This window comes from Onychomys torridus, chromosome 7 (genome assembly GCF_903995425.1).
Source record: "Onychomys torridus chromosome 7, mOncTor1.1, whole genome shotgun sequence".
NCBI lineage: Eukaryota > Metazoa > Chordata > Mammalia > Rodentia > Cricetidae > Onychomys > Onychomys torridus.
Genome location: NC_050449.1, coordinates 80,215,459 through 80,238,160, shown reverse-complemented (window position 1 = coordinate 80,238,160; position 22,702 = coordinate 80,215,459). Strand labels below are relative to the sequence as shown.

The window sequence follows — 22,702 nt, the reverse complement described above, 5'->3', positions numbered from 1 at the left end:
GCAGATGCACCAAAGTATTTTTAAACATAAAACAAATTACATTTCTGACAACCTGATAAAAAAATAACTACCTATAATCTCAGAGATAAATAAAAAAGTATTTAAAAAAATAACAGAAATCAAGTTAAGTTTGATCAAAACAACTCTAAAATACCCCAGTCTGATTCAGGTATCTTAAATGGTTAAAACCTAGTATCATATAACATGGTGAGTTATCATTAATTATACAAAATTAAATGTGAAACAAAGGAAAATTACTAAACCTCTAATGACTACAATATGAGAATAACCGCTAACAAAATTATTGGTAATTAATGTATCCTATATAACATTTAAATAGTGGGGAAACTAATGTTCTTTTTATAAATTTAGTGAAAAGGGTTCGATGTAAACATCTTTTGAGAGACATGTGGAACCTCTGCTATTAATTTAGGAAAAGCAAGTTCCCTATTCATTAATCAACTTTATCTAAGTTCCTCCAAGAGATATGGGTCCCACATAGTAATGCAGACTGGATGTACAACTACCTCCCAATGACGAAAAAGCAAAAATGCTTTACGCTAACTAAAAAATTAAATTAAATTTAAAAAAGAACTAAAGTGACTTGAAAGAGCAGATCATACCATCCCTTTTCCCATTGATAGTGTTTTCTGTAAGTCAATTACCATCATTACCAAAATAAATCAGGACGAGTGAAAGCCTGGCCAACAGAGGAGTCAAAGTGCATGCCACATACTTGGAATCATCTCTAGAATTTTACTACAGTGATTTGAAAACTCACATCAACAGCTGGTACCTGTGAACATCTGCCTGCATTTCAAAATTCAAGCCCAACTCAAATGAATGCAAGTGTTTTCTTCCTCCAAATGTCTCACTGTTAAATCTGTGCCTACAATGCTCTGCTTACCTGTAGAAACTTACCTCGTTAAAAAGATCTGTCCCGTCTGTTCCTGCTGCTCTCATAAGTTCATCCTCCCCACCAGGATGATATTCCATATATGGGCTGACATTGTAAACGAGCCCTGCATCAAAGCAAGGAGAAATAATCTCTAAATGAACTTCCTAAAAATTATAAAACCTATAAATATAAGACCCACTAAATCTCTCCTAACATTTCATTTAGGAGTTCATTTTATCCAAGTATCATGAACTGTAAAGTCTGAAATTACACTGCTCTTGCAAGCTAGCTAATTAACCTACCAGTTTCCTGGTCTCTTATAAAAAAAAGGGGGGGGGCTTGTTGGTTAAGACATGAAAGTTTAATATATCAATACCTGCTCTAGAAAAGCAACATTTGCACCAGCTCCTTGAGCCCCAATTCCTACAGAGCTATGTGAAGAGGGTCCAGTGATCTGCACACTCCTGTTCCTCTGTGAGAGGAACCTGGACCTTAGGAAACTCAGGTCCTTCCTGCCAGTGAGAGTGTCTGCTCTCTTCCCTAGAGGGAGACATGATCTTTATTAAGCTGACCCATGAGTAACTCATTTTTGTTCTAGGAGGAGATACCATATTAACCAGGTTTTTTCAGCATTCAAACATCCATGAAAATATTGTCCATAAAGAACACTGTCTCTGCTCATAAAACATAAAGAAATACAACAGACCACAGAGAATTGCCTCCCAACACAAAGAAACTCTCTACATAGCTTTTGAATGTATACACACACACACACACACACACACACACACACACACACACACACACACACAAAATCCCCAAAGAAATAAAATCTCACTCTATTGCTGTCTACTGGCCTGGTGAAATTGTGAGTCAGATCTTCAGTAAAGCTAAGGAACGATGAGCTTTCAGGCCTACGCTGTAAAAGAAGGCCTGTCTCATCTCTGCAGATGTGTAAAGAATGAAGGTTTTCAGACCTTCATCTTTTGATCTTCCCCAAATATTTACTAAATCTATGCATGCATTCAACTATATTTGTATCTTTAACAAAAAGGAACAGGGAATAAAGCAGGATGTGCTGATTGGAAGCCTCATCAAGGAAGCAAGCTTTCTGTATCTATATTAGAAAGCTAACAGCAGACAAATCCAGCTGTGTTCCAGCCTCTCAGAGTACCTCTGTTGCAGTTTCCTCAGAGTTCTGCATCCAGAACAACTTCAAGGCTGCTTGCTGAGATGGTCCAGCCTCACAGACTACTCCAGCCAGAACTTCAGATAAGCCTTTCACTTTCCCACTGCACAGAGACTAGACAACAAATGATACAACTAACTCTCCCAGGACTTGACCATTATCACAATTTTCCCAGGGTCTCTTAAAGACTCCAGTACCCCCAAACAACAGGAATCAGTCTAGAGAACACAACATCCACATTTCCAAGGTGGATGGTTTTTGGTCATTAGATGGATTATAGATGTTTGTCTTCGTTTAGGGAGGTTGGTTATAAATTGTTACTAGTCATAGTTGGCGGGGGCGGGGGGAGCTAAACAAAGGAGATTAGATTCAGAGATCTCTTTCTGAAGAGAAAAAAGGCAATATAGTATAGAAATGATGGGATAGAAGAAAGGATTGTTCAGTTTATTTTTTAACAACCACTAGTCTCAAATGTTTTACATTGGTATGAATTTTGGTATACTGATACAAATTCAAGGTTATTTTTGTTAGAACATACTGTACATACATTCCTACTCTTGTTTAATGTATTGTACCTATGCAGCTCATTTAATGACAGTCATGTTAGGTATATTCTCAAGGTCAAACAGAGACATATAGATAGATAGATGGTCTTTAAACACTTCAAAGACCTACAGAATATGACATTTAAAATGTTTTGTTAACATAGGGCTTTTCATGACAATGAGACATGTTTACTCCTGGCAGCACCAATCTATTTCAGAGAAGATGATGGGCACTGAAGAGCCTCCATGTGGAGTTTGTTTTCACTGTGGCAATGTTAGCCACTGGGTAAAGAAACTGTTCTTCCCTTGACTGCTAACAGTGTGCTGTACAAACTGGACAAGCAGAACACAAAAGAGAAAGACTGCTGAATTTTGCCAAGATAAGGTGGGATAGTACTTCAAAATTCCAGCTTTACATAAAAGTTCTCTACAGGACACACAGAAAAGCGACTACTGAACTTCACCAAGACTTGGCGGGGGGGGGGGGGGGGGGAGTCAGTTCTTCAAAATTCCTGCTTCATAGAAGAGTCTGCCAGATATTCTAGGCCTGTAGGCCAAAGATTAGATACCCCAACGTTGCAGAGAAACCATGGGTGCCTGTCCAGGCAGCCAGATGTCTGTAATTTTCATAGATTTGGAAGTGACTTGCACTGTACTACCTGTTTACTCAGGTAATATTACATCCTACTGGGTTCTTCAATGGAATTGAAGGAAGACTAGATAGTTTTCCTTAATCCTGATATAAGGTAAATTAGGTACAGAGTTTTGGACTCATCAAGATAGAATAAATAATGAAGTATTTTCTCCAAATATGCCAAATGCAAATGCACTGAACACTGTAAATATAATTCTTACCTAATAATTGTTCTTACTGAGTATAGTTTTACATTGTTAGAGTTAAAATTTTTTCCTTTTTATTTAGACAAAAAGGGGGAAATGTTGTGGAATATTCCTTTACACTGTGTGAAGATATGTCACTGTGACTGGTTTAATAAAAAGCTACATGACTAATAGCTAGGAAGGATTTTGGGGGCAGAGAGAATGCTGGGAAGAAGAAGGACAGAGAAGCCAGACAGACACAGTATGAATCGGACACACAAAATGGGACAGAGGTAAGAGCCACATGGTAGAACGTAGATTAATTAAATTATGGGTTAATTTAGGTTATAAGAGCTAATTAGGAACAAGCCTAAGCTACTGACCAAGCTTTCATAATTAATAAGAATTTTCCATGTGGTTATTTGGGAGCTTGCTGGTGGGACAGAAAAATCTACCTACACCTGAGGCAACTGGCCATATCTCATAATCAAGAACAGAAAGCAATGGATTAATGCATTGATGCATATACTCAGCTTGCTCTCTTCTGTAAATTCAGTCCAGAGTTCTGTCCATGAAATGGTGCTTCCCACATTCAAGGTGGTTCTTCTAACCTCAATTAACTCAATTAAGAGAATTCCTTACTGGCACATCCACAGGCCAACCTAATCTAGACAATTCATCATTGAGACTCTCTTCTGGGTAATTCTCTACTGTGTCAAGTCAACAATCAAAACTAACTATCAAGAGGCTGGAGAGATGACTTATTGGTTAAGAGCACATGTTGCTCTTGCAGAGAACCCAGGTTCAGGGATGGTTACCCAGTTAGCTAAAAACCTGAGACTAGATAGGCCATGGACCTAGGGGAATACCAAATACTCCTATTCTGCTAAATGAACATAGCAATAAAATGACTCCTAATTGTGTTCTGCTATACTTATAGATCAGCATCTTGCTCAACCATCATCAGAGATGCTTCCTCCTACAATATAGATGGGAACAAAGACAGAGATCCACAACTGGACAATATGCAGAGAGTGAGAGACCTTAGAATACTCAGCCTCAAATAGGATGTCTTCCTCCCCTCAGGGCTCAGGGAACCCTGTGAAAGAGGAGGCAGAATGATTTTCAGAACCAGTGGGGTGGAAGGCCCTCTAAACATAACAGGGCTGATGCACATGTGAACTCACAGAGATGGTGGATCATAGACAGGGCCTGCACAGGACTAAGACAGAAGAGGTCCCAGTGTTGAGAGGCGAAATTTACAAAACCCACCATCCTTAACCTAGAAGCTATCTCCAATACATAACTGCTCACAAAGGAAAAATTCATTTTCTCTGATGGAGTCTCACTGGGTATACAAACCACACTTAAGCTCCTGGCCCAGCAGTAGATGGCTAACACAAAATGAACTCAATGGTATTTTGGGAAGTTTTTTTGTCTCATAATGCTTTGTCTGGGCATTCTAATTTTTTAACCTTACAGATCTTTTGCTTATTATATATTATGGTTTACAATTTTGTTTAAATAGGGTTGGTTTTTTTTTTGTGTGCGTGTGTGTATGTGTGTACGTGTGTAAATGTGTGTGTCTCAGGGTCTGTATATGTTTTTTATGCTTTTCTTTGGCTCTTTTTATGTTTCTTTGTTTTGTCCTATTCTGGACAAACAAAGAATTCGATGATGATGATGATTATTATTATTACTTTTTAGATACCTGTTTGTATTCTAATGAGAAAAAGAAAGAGTACAGATTTGGATGGGTGGGGAAGTAGGGAGTATCTGGGAGGAATTAGGGGAGAAGAAACTGTAACTAATATATTGTATGGAAAACAATCTATTTTCAATTAAAAAAGACAAATTAAAACCAGGAGATATGATTCTTTAAAAGGAAAATGATCTCTTCATACCGTCAAGAATCAGGAACCCTTGAAAGAGGATATTGACTACACAATGGGTATCAAACTTTAACAACATACAGAAACATTCTCTCAGTAGCAGTCTCCTTTTCTCCTCTGTGGACACAAAAGAACCATTCTGTTTTGATAGGTTTGCCTATTCTGAGCATTTCATATAAATGCAATCATACAAAACATAGTCTTTTATGACTTCCTTTTTCCACTTAGCATATCTGCAAGGTTCATCTACACTGCTGTAGGCCTAAGTATTTTTTGTTTTATGGCTAGGTAATATGCCATGTGGATAAATCACATCTGATTTATCCACTCATCATTAGATGGGCATTTAGGTTGTATTCATGTATATGAATTATATGCATATACATGGTTTCACTAATCTTAGACATACACTTCTAGGAGGAAATGTAATGGGTCATACGGTATTAAACTCTGGGTCTTAAATGTCCCTTAAAGGGCTATGTTGAATGCTTGGGCACCGGCCCATGGTGCTACTGGCATGCAGTGTATATATGTCCTTTCAGTTGGTTGGGCCTAGTGGAAGGAACTCAGCTCATTAAGGAAGACACAACTCCTCCTGTCTTTCTACCTCTGTGAGGTAAGCAATTTCCTCTGTTACGTACTCTCACCATCATGTAACACCTTGCCACAGGCCCCAAAGCCTCAAAGCCAAATGACCATGGACTGAAACCTTTAAAAACATTGGCCAAATAAAACCTTTTTAAAAAGTTGTTTATCTTGGGTATTTTTTAGTGACAGAGTTATTCATACACAGTTTTCTAGACTTGGTGATTTGAAGAATGGGGTGATTTGAAGACCAAAAAATCTGACAACACTCAGGGAGGTAAATAAAACACATTAAAAACTAAATTTTCAAGCTCTAGATTATAGTCACTCAATAAATACATTTACCGTCTACATGTATGCACCAAGTATTATGCCAATTTCCCTCCCTTCAATGGCAATTTTGAATGTCTCAATTTGGACAGCTTGGTTTTTAGTCATAACTCTCTAGAAACAGGAAAAGCCTTTACCAACCTTCAGAACCTGCATCAGGCCACACTCTATCTCAGATGACTGGATTCAGAACCGCACACACTCCACTGTAATCGCACACACAGATCTAGGTGACAGTGCCTACAGATAGCTGTGGTGTATTATGTTCCCCAAAATACTGTGTGTTCCCTGAAATAAACTTATCTGGGGTCAGAGAACAGACAGCCACTAGAACAGAGCCAGAAATGGTGGCTAGAAAATGGGTCAGAGCAAGCCATAGCAGAAGTTAGGTGGTGGTGGTGCACACCTTTAATCCCAGCACTTGGGAGGCAGAGCTAGCCAGATCTCTGAGTTCAAGGCCACTTTAGAAACAGCTAAGCATGTGACACAAGCCTTTAATCCCAGAAACCCAACCTTTAATCCCAGGGAGTGGGGGCAGAAAGAGAAAGGTGTATAAGGCATGAGGACCAGGCACCAGGGTGAGTTAAGCATTTGGTTAAACATTTTGGCTGGATAAGCATTTAGGTTTCGGAGAAGCACAGTTCAGCTGAGAGCCATTGGGATGAGGACATGGAAGCTTCCAGTCTGAGGAAAAAGGATCACCTGAGGAACTAGCAAGGTGAGATAGCTGTGGCTTGTTCTGCTTCTCTGATCTTCCAGCATTCACCCCAATAACTGGCCTCGGGTTTGATTTTATTAATAAGAACCTTTAAGATTCATGCTACAGATAGCACCATGTTAGACCCAAGTGACACCTAGGTCTATTAATCCACCTCCCAGATGAAGGTGCTACAGTGTCTCCGGCTAGCGAACTATGCATGTGAACCACAATGGCTCACCATATAGAATTAACGGTATCACCATACTTTGGGTCACATGTATGGAATTTTTCATGTCCTCTTTCTTCTCTTCTGTAAGTCATAGAGCCTCATAGTAGACACCACAGACTCCAGAGGAAGCTCGAGAAAGACATTTCTGGTGGTCCAAGGTGAATTCTTTTTCCCAACAAAACTAAAATATTGTGTTTGTTTAAAATTCTTGTTTGTCCATAAATGTGGGGTTTCTAGAAGCTACACAGACATATAATAGGAGACAGGAGACAGTAACATGACAATATATGTGAGCTGTCATCTATTAAACTATATACTATAAATATTTACCAAAAAAGAAAATGATATACTTCTGTATTTTGCTTTTATAAAAGTTATTTTCATAAACATAGGTACTATTTCTAACACACTTATTACCTTTATTAAATTAATTTTAAATATTCCTTACTTTTCTTAATTTTAATTAATGGTAATTTTAGAGGCATTGTGCACACAAAAGCTCTTAATATTCTCAATAATTGTTAAAAGATTAGGGGGATTTCAAGCCCCCAAAAAAGTCTGATACACTCAGGTAAGCAACAGTAAACGTTCAAAACTAATTTTTGGTTTTAACATTCAAACAAATATTAAAGTTCTAGATTATATTCATTCAACAAATGTATTTAATGTTGATCATATATGTAGCAAGGTATGCCATTATAGAACAGTATTTTCACTGACTTCAGATTTTTACCTTATTAATTATGTTGGCCCTAAAACATGCTGGGGAAAGATACGTTCATAAGTTAAAAACATAGTGTAACTCACCAGTTTTCAACTACAAAGATGAGCATTTTCTAAACCTTAGAGTCCAAGGACTGTGACGACCTCGCCATCTTGTGTTCAATAAAGAAACTGCACTTTCATAACTGCCTACAGATGTTTATTTAGTTCTAACAATTGCTGAATGGGATTAAAATCTACAACTTTCAATGAAAATTTAAATTCTGTCCCTCAATTCTACTAATGTCTGTTAAGTCCTTTGGAGCTTTGTTACCAGACATTAGCATGGTCTTCCTAATGAACTGATTCTTTGTGTATGTGTGTGGTGTATGTAGTAGTGTGGGTGTGTGCACATGTGTGTGGAAGCCAGAGGCTGACTTCAGCTGTGTCCTCCTTAGGCTTTGAGACAGTGTCCTCACAGAATCTAAAGCTTAACAACCTCTGGTCTCCACAGACACACGCAGAACAGTGTTCTCACAAGTATGCATGTGCATAAGCAAGTGCATATACACATACAAACATGCACGCATGCATACAACACATACACATAGTTTCCTTTAGATTTCAGAGACCTTTTTTCTAACAGTATTCAACCACAAGGCTCTGGGATGGGCAGTTATTCTATATACTGGGTGCCACTGAACATTTTAACTGCATCACTTTGGTGGTAAATTACTTGGCAAACATGTGCTCCCTTTAAAAAAAAAATGCAACAGAGGGATGCTAAAGAAAGATTTCCATTCCAGAAGTTCCTTGTCTTCTGCATCAAAATGTAAAAAGGTTATAAGGAAGAATACTCTCCAAAGTGAGAACGACATTATCTATAGTCCAGTGAAAAGTGAGAACGACATTATCTACAGTCCAGTGAGGCAATTTTGTTACCAAAGTCTGAAACACGGCCTGACTCCAGCTGTGTGCATTACCAATGGAAAGCCAGCAAGTTTCTGAAGCATTAAATAAATACTACCTACCTCTTATGCATATCCAACAGTCGTCTTTCTTGTTGTGGGCCTTAAGCTCTTCTTCAGTCACGTCAATTAACCTGCCTTTCAGTCCGGTTAAGTCCTTTCCACTTCTGGTCAGTCGAATCCAGTCCATAAGACTTCTACCTTGCTTTAAAGGTACCTAAGAATGGAAAACAAAAATTACATCCAGTTTCAAGCTGGCTGTTCCCCTTTCCTCCTCCTTCGACTTGCTTTTGGGCTATGTAAGTCCTCTTATTCTCCTTTACAAAGAAATCCTGGGAGGTCTAGGTGGAAACATAACAAGTTTGGGGCCATCCTGAACTACACAGCAAGATCCTATCTCAAAAATATGAATGAATGGAAAGATAAAACTGAAGCCCAACAATTCTACCAACACTCTCTGGGTGAGAGGATGTCAAATTTGTTCTACTGCATTAGAAGTTTACTTTGCAGCTGCTCAGGCTGGTCACAAACTGGTAGCCATCAATCCTCCTGAGTACAGGGATTAAGTGGCGTATGCCTTTAATCCCAACACTCGGGAGGCAGAGGCAGGTGGATCTGTGAGTTCAAGGCCAGCCTGGTCTACAAAGTGAGTTCCAGGAAAGGCACAAAGCTACACAGAGAAACCCTGTCTCAAAAAACCAAAAAGGTAAGACGCCACATCTGGCTCTTTCTATTTTTATTTTTAATTTAATTTCTCTTTTATTTTCTTAGACTTTTTTTAACCTTTTGGATAATTTAAATTGATTGTATTATTATTATTATTCTCTCATAATAGTATTATGGTATTCCAGACCCAGTAGTGAATCTAAAAGCAGAAAGCTGGAATGCCCAGGTCCTAGCTCTGTTAATAATTATGTTATTGTTGCCAATTTAAATCAAAATTTGTGACCTTAACAATCAAGAGATTTGACAGAAAATACACCAATGATTGGCTAAAGTGGACCTTTTTTGAGTTATCAATATAAACAGAACATCAGAAATTACTGCACAACAATATTTTCTACAATCACACTGGTGAAGTTTATCAAGCACTGAAGTATGGAAGGGTATATATAGGGTTAGGGGAGGAAGCCATAAGTAAATGTGTCATTGACATGAGCACAGAGCAGCAGTATCTCTGATACAGACACTCAGACCTCAATGCCTCAGATACAAGGGAATTGGCAAAGCCGCCTTCTAGTCTTCACTGTGAATGTTGACAGTGCATGTAGAAACTACAGCTTCCTCCTGTGAGATGAGTTCCCTACAGAGCTGCCTACCAAGATCAGATAACCCTGCAACCAAGGACAGCACCAAACACCTTACAAATACTTTGTTTTATTACTCCATACATTTTCTTTTTTCCTTCACAATGCATGGAAAGTTGTTTTCACTGTGGATACTAGTGACCTTGGCATGATTTTTTCTTACTAAGAACTCTCACATTTCTACTTACAGGAAGCATTTCATGGCTTTTCTTTGATACAGGAGAATTTCCAGTATTGTTACTCCAGCATTTGGGCCATTACTAATTTAAGTAGATTAATGGTGACTTGAAGTCAAGAATTTATTTTCAACTATCTATCCGGCAACAAAAAAAGATGGCTACTGAGGGACTAAGGTACATGCACCTTAGACACAGGACAAGTCAACTCATGTTGTTGACTGTGGGTAATGGAAAACACCGGGCATGGAATCATGAACTGGAGAAGGCTACTGTATTTATAGTGGTGCCCTTTGCAGAAAACGTCTACCAACCTCTGCCTACAAGATTTTTAACAGGATGCTCTGAGTTCTGTTTTCTTTTACAAAATACATTTTCAAGGTTTTTGAAGAACTGATCCAAATGTACTCTTCCAAAAAACACATGCAATAGACTCACTCTCCAAGTTGGGGCCCACTGGGAGATGATTAGGTCCTGAGGGCTTATGTTAATTATGAATGGGTTTGGGGCTACACATTCTCTTGTATTCTTTATTACCCTATGTTGCCTTCCACCATGTCCTAACAAAGCAAAAAGGCCCTGGCCAGATAGGAGCTTTTTACCCTCCCCTTATTTTACCCATTATTCACTCTCAGGTATTCGCTTACAATGACACAAAGTGTATTCACACAAAGGAACACCGGTATTTTAATTAGTTAAGATAATCTTGTAGAAAATGTCATGACACCTGTATTGAATAGGGCCACTCTTTACATCTGTCCAACTACCTCATGACAAAGTACCAGGAGAATGGTACTGCAAAAGTATGCATACTCAAGGAAACTTGTATAACTCCAGAGTCATATCTGTTTGAAGCATTCATTTACCCCCAAAATAAATAGGTCAGTAGCTCTGGGGTATATTCTATCATCTCATTCCACACTCTCACTCTGACCATTGATGAAACTCTTCTGGTGTATCAATTCCAAACAAAGAATGAAGAGTAAGAAAAACAATTCCTATCCCAGAGAAAATCACTGGGCTAATCCCCAGGCAGTTAATCTTTTGGAAAAGCAAAACAAATCATGGGTTGCTATGGAACAATCTTTTTCTATACTATGAATATGTATTACTCTCATGGGTTAATAAAAAGCTGACAGGCCGGTAGCTGGGCAGGAAGTTAGGTGGAAAAGCCAAACTGAGAATGATGGGAAAGAGGGCAGAGGTGAGAGAGATGCCAGCCAGCTCCTGAAGAAGTAGGACAAACAAGCACGATGTGTAGAAAATGAGGTAACAAGCCATGAGCCACATGGCTAGACATAGATAAGAAATATGGGTTAATTTAAGTGTAAGAGCTAGCAAGTAACAAGCATGAGCTACTGGCCCAGCATTTATAATCCTCTGTGTGGTCATGTGGGAAGTGACTGCTGGGTATTTCGGAGTTGCTAGTGGGACAGAAACTTCTGCCTACAATGGATCTCCCTTCTACAGTGGTTCCTTATAGTAATGTCTGCAAGTTCCTCAACTATTTGTCACACCCTTCATAACCTGGTCACAGTTTGCATTCTGTGTTTCAGCCTCAGCTCCTTTGGATATCAAGCACTAGCTTGCAGTATTTTCTCCAATTTGACTCCAACCCGTTCTTGGTGACAACACCCTACTGAAGTACAAATTATAATTACTTACTTACCTGTAGAGCCTGTGAGAGAGACTAAATCCCTTGAATCAGAGACCACACCACACCATACTGTATTAGTTACTTTTTGCTGCAGTGACTAGAATTAACTTATGGAAGAATGAGTTTATTTTGGCTTATGGTTCAAGAAAGGGAGTCCATAATGGGAAGGAAGGCATGGCAGCTGGCAGCCAGAGCAGGAAGCTGACTCACCATGTCACCTGCACACAGAAATGAATTGGAGAAAGCAAACTGGAACTGTGATGCGATTATAAACCCCCAAAGCCTGCCCAAAGTGACACTGTTTCCAACAAAGCCAAATCTCCTAAAGGTTCCATTATGTCCTCAAACAGGACCACCAAGAGGGCACCACAATGTTCAATGCCTTAGCTTATGGAGGATATTGCTCAATCAAACCATTACAGTTTCTCAATCAATACTGATTTAGGAAATTGTTAGTAGAAATAAGAACAGCTATCACATAATAAATCCAATTCCATGGAAGATTCAAACTGGTGAGATGTGAACAAAAGGCTTATGGTAAGTAATATTTGCTGAGTGCTTGTCAATGCTGTGTCATGAAAAATATCACTTAATCCTATGACTAAGATGATAACAAAAACTGGTACTTACTGTCAACCCTATATTCACCTGAACAAAAAGTGAGATTAAGTGGTGGAGCTTGGAAAAGAATCTCTCTCCTACTTCAAAGACTATGGTTTAAACAACTGTATCAAACAACCTTTCCAGCTGTGTTCCAGTTTTTCCAACTCCATCTGACTGTTTCATCCAGTTCCCACTCAGCTTCTCATAGGTTCAAGATTGTCTCGTTTCATAACAAAGGAATTAATCCACACTGAGGTTCCCAGTAAATTACACAAAAATGTGTATTTTGTCCTGTTTTGGGACAACAAAACTCACTTTTGCTACTACAGCTATGTAACTTCTTGTCTTTGCTTAGAAATTTTCACCTTTAAGTGACTGCTGAAAACTAACAGTTTGAATGGAGAAAGGCAGTAACTGATTTTCTCATTCTGCAAAGGTAGCCTTTGAATACACAGTCAAGCATTTAACTTAAGGAGAGCAGCAGCAGGAGGAGACACATGACTTGATGTCTGGTGAGCCGAAGCACACATGGTAATGAAGGAAATGTTATAATCACATCACAAGCCTACATGACTAATGTCAGACCTTTGTTAACCTATTTCTTTTTAACTGGAATGGAGATGGTAAAAGCCCCCATTCCATAGGGTAACTATGAAGATTCAATGGACATAGGAAATATACTCAAGACATACATGGCCATCAGTCAGCACATAAAACACCTCAATACTATGTATGATCAAAGCTAGGTTCACGGACTTCTGAAAAATAAATGAAAACCTCAACTCATTTTCTGATCTAAAGTTGGAACTCCAGGTCTAAGTGGAGAAAAATAGAAACAGTCAGTGAGGGCCCCAAAGTCATATAAAGTAAAACTCAAAACAGAAATTGAGTGACTTAAGAAAGTAGAAGTCCCAAAAGAAAACACCAAGATGTGGTTATAACATAGGGAAGTACCAAAATAACATAAGCAAATGGCATTAGCCTGGCAGGGAACACAGGGCACAGTTTTTATTGAATTTTGTAAATATATATCGGTATCCCACCTGCTGCTAACAGTAACCATATTCAACAAATATTCAAGAGCATGGTTATCAAATTCAAAGTCAGCCAGGAGTGTCCACAGAAGAGGCAGGGCTGGGACAACTGGCTATCACATGCATAGAGAGGATCTGTAGGACTTGGAGAGGTGGCGGTAAATCTGATGGGAGGTTTGCAGACCTTGCAGTGAAGTCTCTCTGGCCACCACTGTTCCGCCTGGTCCTTCTGACAGTAAAGAACAAAAGACCGGAGCGGACGGCTTGAGGGAGGGAAGCAACCACGCCGGAAGCAGGGTCCCGAGTGGACCTACAGAGGCTAGCTTCAGCAGCACGAACAGACAGACTCAGGGCGTTTGAGAAGGCGGGCTACAGCGTCCCGGCTTACCTTGCTGCGCCCCTGGGAGGCGACGCGCTGCTGGGAGCCGGGGGCCGGGAAAGCCTGGGAAGGGACGTTCAGCATCCTGGGCCCGCGACCCGGGCCGCTTCCGGGCTCCGCCACCAGACAGGGTCGCCTGGCGGGACCCCAGCGGCCACCACCGCCTGCACCGGCTCCGCGGCCGGGCAGAGGCCAAGCCCCCGACCCACTTCCGGGGTCGCCAAGGGTCAGGCGCGCCGTGACGTTGCACGCTCACGGCAGGCGGGGCGGGGGCGGAGTCAGAGGGAAGGAGCTCGCAAGGGACGCGGGGGAGGGGGCGGGGGCCTATGCTGTAGAGGCGCATGCTCAGTTAGTCTCTGGTCAACTTCAGCACCACAGGGAAATGACAGCTTTCTGCTGAAAGATTAGTGGGTGAAGCTGTTCCTCAGCCCTGGTGCTGATCCAGTCAGAGGGTAATTTCTTGCAGATCCCTGTTCACCCAGAATACCAGCGCCTCTCCCTTGATAAACAACATCAGACTGCTTGAAATATGGAAGGAAATAGCACTATCAGAACTTTCAGATTGCTGAATATTTCTCTCCTGCAAAACACTAAGCTCTAGGAAAGAGGCTCTCACGATTTCACGAGCCAAGAAGCCAAATGCAAGTAGCCTCTGATGTGGGTTAAGAAGAAAACTTGACCTTTCTGCATCCTCTGTCTGGGAAACGATTGAAAGATGTTTTCAGTCTCATGCTCTAGCCACACACTCACACATTCTTTCTCCTCCTATAACTTTCACCTTCTCTGAAATCTTCAAGAAGCTCACCCCTAAATGGAGTGATTTGGTTTTGGTGTCGTCCTTATACTTAATGGTTTGTGTGAGTTACTTTTAGTTTCTTAAAGGAACATTTATACAACTGCATGGGCTTGGGTTTCTGTAGAAATAAATGGCCATATCTAAACTATACTGCATATATGATTACTAATAGGTATCAAACAAAAGACAGGGCATCTTATACTATCCTGATTTATTAACAGGAGAAGCATCTAAGGTGGGTCTGGGTTGGTGATGTCCTGGACCTTCTTTTGCATGTATCTGGGAGAATACACAGATCCACAGAGTAGAATCCAATAGAAAGCAAACATTTTCCCAAAGAACAGTTCTGAATAACGCTATCCATTCTCTGCTGGGTACTAATTTTTCCTGACTCTGGACACATTATTAATTTCAATTATGTAGTCTCCAGAGTTCCTGGCAGTCAAAATTGTGATAATATGTTTAATATTATAAGATGGAGTCTGTGGATATGCTTAGTCATTCAAGCAAGAGGCATTTCTTAGCTGGTTAATTACCTCTCATCTCCACTTTACCTATTTTTATTCTGGAATAATTCAGGAAAATATTTTTGAGATATTTCCAGGCAAGCATCCAGCTTGGGTTTTGCTGCCTCATCCTCACAAGTAGTTCAGATTACAAGTTAATAAAAAATATGTTTACTTGCAGTTGAACTGTTAATCTGATGGCTACATATGAATTAAAAGGACTTCATGATTATAGTTTATATGTCACCTTAACCATGCAAATTGCCCATTTTCTGTCTCATTAAATGATGGAGTAAGTTTTCTTATGTGATGGCTATGTAAGACAAACCAACCACTGAGAATTTATTTGGCTTCTATAAGAAAATATTTATATGAGAATATTGTGATCAGGGAACTAGGGAAAAAAAGGAAATTTGATAATGTTGAAGTTCATGTCTGCCAAATCTTAGCTTTGCCTAGGACAAGGAAAAAAATATTTTCATGTTCTGAACTTTTTTAGACTCCATAGAAATAATTCCAATTTAAACATTTTGTTTTAATTGTAGGAATCCCTCAACGTGTACAGTAAGTATTGAACACCAGATCAAGGGCAGCTCTATTAGAATGGAAGTCACACTATTCACACTTAATTACAGCCTTAAAAATTAGGGGACCTAAGATTGTTTTCATTTCTCAATTATAGATTATTACTTAAAGCATTTTCACCATCAGCTGGAAAACATATACTAACATATATGCGACCCAGAACATGATGCAGTTTTCTTCACTATCTACCAAGATTACATTATCTATAACTACAGCATCCAATTGAGATCAATAGTAAAAAGCAGACATTACAAGAGCCAGTCTTCAAAAAACAAACAAACAAACAAACAAACAAATACTATTGTCCTTTGGAAATTATAACTAAAGATAAACTTGCAATTTAGTGATGTATCCTTTGTGAACCCAGATATTTATAACACAATCAGAATATTCGTACATGATATCTATCTTCAATCTCAATCTTTAATTCTAGTGTAGGGACAAAGAAAAGCCAAAAAACTATACTGATTACAAACTATTTTTATTAATAATTTATATACAAATAAATTAGTTTAAAAAGTTTATGATACATTTATACACAAAGTTGAAATCCTCCACAGTTTAAATGTCACGAGAAGTAACTAATTAGACTGATTTTCACAGGCCAGTCCCTCAATTTCATCTTCACTATCAGAATCTTCATAAAACGAAATCGTAGCTTGAATTGGGAAATTTTTCAGAAGAGTTTCTGCTTCTTGATATAAGTAATCATAACATTTGGACTTGGGCCAGAACAGTCTGAAAGAAGCAGACAACACACCATCCTTACATTTACACATTCAGGATCCTAATAGCCATGAAATGATCAATTTCCACAAGATATCTATGCTTAACAATTTGTTTACACATTTTAGAGACAGCCTTGAGATGGAGAGTTTAAAACTGGTACTGTCACGGCTCTCACAGAGTCTTCCTGCCAAAGTACAAATAAATGGTTGATACTTTTACATCTTTATCCAAGCTATAGGTTAGATTTAAAGCTGTCTACAGCCTCTATCAGCAGAAGATCAATGCTTATCTTACTTCATGAGTTATGTGTATGTTTATTACAAAATGTAGAAGGTTAGACTTCCATTTTCTAAAGAAGGCAAATACATCCCACTACTACATCAAATACATGAGTGTGGGTGCTAGCCAACTTTACAAGGAGGGCAAAATGTTTGGAGCCTGGACAGGCAGCAACCACCCACTGTCCAGAAGAAAACTCTAGATATAGCTCTTTGTGTGGTGGTATTGTGTTCCCCACAATATTATGCACCCTAATAAACTTATCTGGGGTCAGAGAACAGACAGCCACTAGATACAGAGCCACAAATGGTGGCTAGAAAATGGGAAGAGTAAGCCATAGCAGAAGTTGGGCAGTGGTGATGCACGCCTTTAATCCCAGCACTTGGGAGGCAGAGCTAGCCAGATCTCTGAGTTCAAGGACACTTTAGAAACAGCTAGGCGTGGTGACACAGCCTTTAATCCCAGAAATCCAGCCTTTAATCCTAGGGAGTGGTAGCAGAAAGGTATATAAGGCCTGAGGACCAGGAACTAAGTTAGTTAAGCAGTTGGCTGGATAAGCATTCAGACTTTAGAGCAGCACAGTTCATCTGAGATTCATGTGGATGAGGACTCAGAAGCTTCCAGTCTGAGGAAACAGGATCAGCTGAGGAACTGGCAAGGTGAGGAAGCTGTGGCTTGTTCTATGTCTCTGATTTTCCAGCATTCACCCCAATAACTGGCCTCAGGTTTGATTTTATTAATAAGTACCTTTAAGTATTCCTGCTATATCCTTGTTATATATACAGCCAATACACTTGATCAGAAATGTACAAGAACGGTGGCTTTAAAAGCTTGTCTATGCCTCCACAATTTGCTAGGTGGAAAAGCTGCCTCAACACCAATCTTTATTTGCAATCCCTCTTCTCTCTTATCCAACTGACTCTGGAAACACTGTATCAATGTATTGAGAATTATATATGTTTTATACAAGTAATTTGTTAGTAAGCCTCATTACCTCAGAATTTTAAAAAATTAATCATTATTAATCTGGCCTGCTGGTCTCTTTAATTTTTCATCCACAGAAAAGAAATAGACAGGACTGAGCTGACAACTCTTATGAAGTCATTTTAGTGTAGGGCAAAGAACCCTATCTACATGTAATTGAGTGTGTCTAACCAAGAAAAGATTATATTGTGTTCAATGTGCTCAATTTTAAAAGACAGGAAATTAGGCAACAGAGTTTACATATATTTTCTAGCATAACATATTAAGAGTTTATAGTCCAGACGCTTAAACAAATAGCATTTATGTAATTCAATAAATGTGGTAGTGAGCTCTTGTACCAACATGATCCACCAATCAAAAGTGAATAAATCATGAACCCTACCCTCAAAGAATTGACCACTGAATAAAAAGCATACAACGTTCAGTATTAGTCAAGATAGAGATTAATTTTAAATAAGAAAACAACAATTGATGGTTCTCAACAAAGAATTGTTTACAATATACCAATATATGTTCTAATATGTAACTAGAATTGTCAAACCCTGCCCCCCAAACAGTCAGTTGGTATCATCACACTCTGGTCAGAATTTCTCTGTGGACAGTTCTTCCATGGATGCCATCCTATTTTTGAGTTGCCCCTGTTCTGATTTTTCTATCGCCTCCGCAGCCCTCCCTTACTCCATGTGGTAGGTGGAGGCTGCTCTTCCCCTATGCCTTCTCTGAGAATAATCACCTCTTCTATCTGCGCATCTTTAGGATGACCTCACCCCTTTCATGAGTTCCCCAGTCTGTCATACTCATAGATCTCACACCTGTGCTAGCAAAGTTTCAGGCTGGCTCCTGACATGCATGTGACCCTCTCCCTAATTACTCTGCTTGGATGCCCTAAAGCTTGTGCAATTCAATGACAAAAAAAAATCAGACTCATTCCCTCATTCCCCACATCTACATCATCATAGAACAGCACTCACCTGGTTAGCAGCCACAAATTTGTGAGGCATTCTGGCTGTTTAGCTATTCTTCACTTATCTTCCCAGTATATTATGAAGCTTTGTCACCTAAATACTTCCTACATCTCCACTAAGTCCCACTTCCATTCCTGATGGCTTAGAAAGGCTCTCCTTCGTTTCTTACTTGTAACTCCTTCCAGTTTCCTTTTGGGAGCTTTAAGTCTTTATTCCAGTCCCTTACTGATTTTCCTTAAACGTCAATCTGATGACACCATTCTTCTGGCTAAAATCGATAACCATTGACCCCTCCGACCCCTCCAACAGTGCAAAGTCCATGGGTTCTGGACACAGCTCTGTATGGACATGTAGAGGTTCTGGCCTTTTACTACCTGTCTGCCACCACTGCATTGACACACCCCAAATCCCTGGTCTTTGGAGCTCAGCGGGAGCCATGCTGCCCCAAGATCCTGTCTCTCTTTTTCAATGCCATTTCATTTGATCCAAATGTTCCTTTGTCTAACTCTTGGAGACTCAACCATATGTAACCATATTAACCATAACTAATTTATAATGCACCCTTTGTGAGCTTTCCCCAGCCCTTCAACAATTATATATTTAGTGCCCTGAACTCACCTCAAAAGTGACCCAAATAAGGCTAGAGGGATGACTTAGTGGTTAAGAGCACTGAGTGTTCTTCCAGAGGACCTGGGTTCGGGTCCCAGCACCCACATAGCAACTTAAAACCATCTGTAACTCCAGTTCCAGGGGATCCTACTCCCTCTTCTGACCTCTGTGGGCACAAGCATGCACATGGTCCACACACATACACACAGGCAAAATAATCAGACACATAAAAATAAAAACTTAAAAAATAATCTGACCACAGTAAATTCTATTCTGACACTTGCCACTTGCTTCCCCTGTGACCCTCAGTTACTTTTAGCATATGTAGTTAATCAACACATATCAACTGCTGTACACCACATATAAACACATAGTCATAGGCCAGGCTTTCTTAGACACAGGCACACCAGCCTTCTTTTAACAGTCCTGAGACCACACAATTATACACCTTTCATCTCACATAAAAGCTAAAAAGCTACAAAGAATCTTAATAGAATGGTTGACTTCCTGTGGCAAAAAATTAAACAAAAAACCAGTCAAAACAAAAAAAGTAAACAGCTGGACAGGCCTTGGGTCACCTTTGACCCCTTTCAGCCTAGTTATTGGTAATTTGTCCAATGTTCCAGCTTCTCTTCAGTGTCCAGCTTGATCTGGAACGAACCTGTTAACTTTCCACCATATTTTTCCTTTTGGTTTGGAAGAAAATAATGCATACACTCTGCATGCTGTGAAGCCAGTTTCACACTGTCCTTTTAGAATTAAAAATAATGAAATGAAATAAAAATTCAAAACTTTTCTGGCACCCAGAGCCTCCTTCAAGACAGGTAAGTACCCTGCCACTGAAATATGGCCCCCACTCCACCCATCCACTTTCCTAATCAGTCTGTTTTCTCTCTTGTAGCCAGTTCTTTTAGCATTTACTCACCATGCACCAACTGACAGTCCTTTTATGTGATAAATCCTGTATTTTCCCATCCCCCGAGTAACAGAATCCTCAGAATGGGAACATAGAGTAACTTGACTGTAGATTTTCCAAGACAGAGAAACTGCAGAGGCAACTATGGATCTGGGAGGCATGCTGAAGTCCCTCCCCATCTCCTTTGGAGTTGAAGACCTTCAGTGAGGCCTGTGACTCACCTGACAGGGTGTCGGTATTGAGAAAGCTTCCCCGAGGTTTCAGTCACTCCAGGGCCACTGGGTAACTAGGAAGTAAAGAAATAATCTCAGTGACCACGCATCTCTTTGTAGAAATTGGGAAGGTGTGTGCCACCAAGTGCCTCTGGCTCAGGTAAGGACTATGACCCTGGGCCTTCCCGCAAACCAGCTGCTCTTCAGCTGCAAGTGGCTGCATCACTGCAGAGAATTTCCCAGCCCGCCTCCATACCCACAGGGCCTGGGGCAGGCACACTGTTAAGTGACAGATTGGGAGCACAGGTCACCTAGGGCCTTAGTCCCCAGGCCTGGGTTGGGGATCGGGAATGGGGATGCTCTGCAGTCTGAACCGCTGCGGACCACGGGCCACGTTGTCACTCACCGCTTCTGCAGCATGGGGCTCCCCCCGCTCCTCTTTCTCGCCTGGGGTTCTAAGCCAAGGTCTCCAGAAGCCCTCGGACCTGCAGGATGGCAAGCGCAAGCCGCGCGTAAAAAACAAAACAAAACAAAACAAAAAACAAAATCAAAAACGTGAGCCCGGACACTGGGCACGGGCAAGGGCAGCGGGCACAGAGCGGGGGCTGAGGTGGAGGGTGCGTGGGGATGAGCCAGGGCCAGGCGGTCCTCTGGCTCCGCGGGCGGCGGGCACGGGGCGACAGTGGAGAGTGCGCGGGGAGGGATCCGAGCTGATAGGTACCCGGGCTGCGCTGGCGGCGGGTTGAGGCTGCGCGGGGATGGGCACGCTGGGCTGTGCGCGCGCTCGGCGCTCTCTGCGGTGTCCATGGCAGCGCCACCGCTTCGGTGTAGCAGCCGGGCTTTATCTAGTCCCCGCAGCCCGCTGCGCTTGCAGACCTTCGCACCCCCGGCTGCCCTCGCTCCACATAAACAAAACGGCAGCGCGTGAAGGCACCGCGGGCCGCGTGCTGGTGTGAACGCGTGCACATCCCAAATGGCCCGGGAACCGGCTGCAAGAGCGAGTGTTAACAGCCCCCCCAGACACAAGGCCTGGGAGAAAAACAGCATGTGCTCCAGCAGCCAATTTCCATGTGAAGAGGTTAGGAGGGAATAGAATTAGGCGATTCTACACGTTTTGTGTATTTCTGCAAAAGTGCTGAGGGCTGGTAATTGCCTGACTCTTGGCTTAGCTCTTTGGCCTTCAGCAAGTGCAGCTGGCTCTGCAGCAGTCTGTGTTCTAAAAGGGGAAATGGAGGAAGGAGGGAAAAAAAGAATAGCCTTTATCTTTTCTCTCTGGAGAACACACACACACACACACACACACACACACACACACACACAAACCCCAAGTGTCTCTGTGTATAGAAATATGGATCAATAATAAAATGTACTGTTTAAAAAAAACTGTGTTAGTAAGTTCTGTCCAAAATCTGCCTGTTATTTGAAGGGGACAGACACACTTCAGCAACAAGAGATAAATTATGAAAACCTGATTGTTACAGCCAAGAGAGGCAGAGTCCATTGTCATGTGGTCTCGGTGCCTTCCCACATCCTCATGACTCTCTCCCAGACTGTCGTCACCTCTCTCCAGAAAGCCCTGAGTGATCATCTCTACACCTCTGCCATAGCTTGCTATTTTATCAGTAGATAGTTAGACAATCCTTCTGTAGTTTGGGGAAGATAGAGCTGATAATCGATCTTGGAAGGTTATGATATGAGACAAATTATTTATACTTCCTATACTAGTTCTTGGGAGTTACTCCGCCTTTATCTGTAGAGGTTCATTCATCCTGGCTTTAAAAAAATTCGGTTTCAAAGTAGAGATGATTTGTAAATGTAATTTCTTTCCCAAACATTTTAAATACTGGAATTGAATTTCCTCAAACACTGCAGACTAAAACTCTCAATGTAAGCTGTAGTACGGCTTCTATTCACTTGGCTACTTCATAAGAAAAGAACCAGTTTAATTCTTTCCTGGGAGGCCGCAACGACGTAACTGCCAGAGGAAAGAGAACTCATTTCTTCAGATAATGAGATTCTATCCATCAGTGAAGATAGAAGCCCACTGCTTGACTTAAGGGCTTAGAGTAACAAAGCTTATTAAATACTTGTTGTATGTCTGGCACACA

General features: G+C 40.7%; 2 protein-coding genes across 4 annotated transcripts in view; both read right to left on the bottom strand.

The window, feature by feature from the left end:
• The window catches only part of LOC118586860 (cytochrome b5 reductase 4), a 58,551-nt gene extending 44,300 nt beyond the window's left edge, over nt 1-14,251 (bottom strand). For all 3 annotated transcript variants that reach the window (XM_036192234.1, XM_036192236.1, XM_036192235.1), the window contains exons 1-3: nt 14,023-14,251; nt 8,921-9,074; nt 922-1,022 (exon numbers count right to left, since the gene is read on the bottom strand). In XM_036192234.1, the coding sequence (XP_036048127.1) occupies nt 922-1,022; nt 8,921-9,074; nt 14,023-14,097 (330 nt within the window). In that variant the 5' untranslated portion in view covers nt 14,098-14,251. The remainder of the gene's footprint in view (nt 1-921; nt 1,023-8,920; nt 9,075-14,022) is intronic.
• Nucleotides 14,252-16,403: 2,152 nt separating this feature from the next.
• Ripply2 (ripply transcriptional repressor 2) lies at nt 16,404-21,591 on the bottom strand. Its single transcript, XM_036192238.1, has 4 exons — nt 21,316-21,591; nt 21,001-21,079; nt 20,604-20,668; nt 16,404-16,638 (listed from the first exon to the last, which is right to left on the bottom strand). The coding sequence occupies exons 1-4, from the start codon at nt 21,399-21,401 to the stop codon at nt 16,482-16,484; spliced, it is 387 nt and encodes a 128-aa protein (XP_036048131.1). The 5' UTR covers nt 21,402-21,591; the 3' UTR covers nt 16,404-16,481.
• Nucleotides 21,592-22,702: the final 1,111 nt, after the last annotated feature.

What these genes read in the sequence shown, in the direction of transcription:
- Ripply2 (XM_036192238.1), bottom strand. Translation starts at nt 21,401, where the DNA reads ATGGACACCGCAGAGAGCGCCGAGCGCGCGCACAGCCCAGCGTGCCCA. An exon ending in CCGCCGCCAGCGCAGCCCGG is followed by an intron (nt 21,080 to 21,315) that starts GTACCTATCAGC and finishes GCCATCCTGCAG; the next exon opens with GTCCGAGGGCTTCTGGAGAC. An exon ending in CAATACCGACACCCTGTCAG is followed by an intron (nt 16,639 to 20,603) that starts GTGAGTCACAGG and finishes TGCTTCTTTCAG; the next exon opens with ACTGTTCTGGCCCAAGTCCA.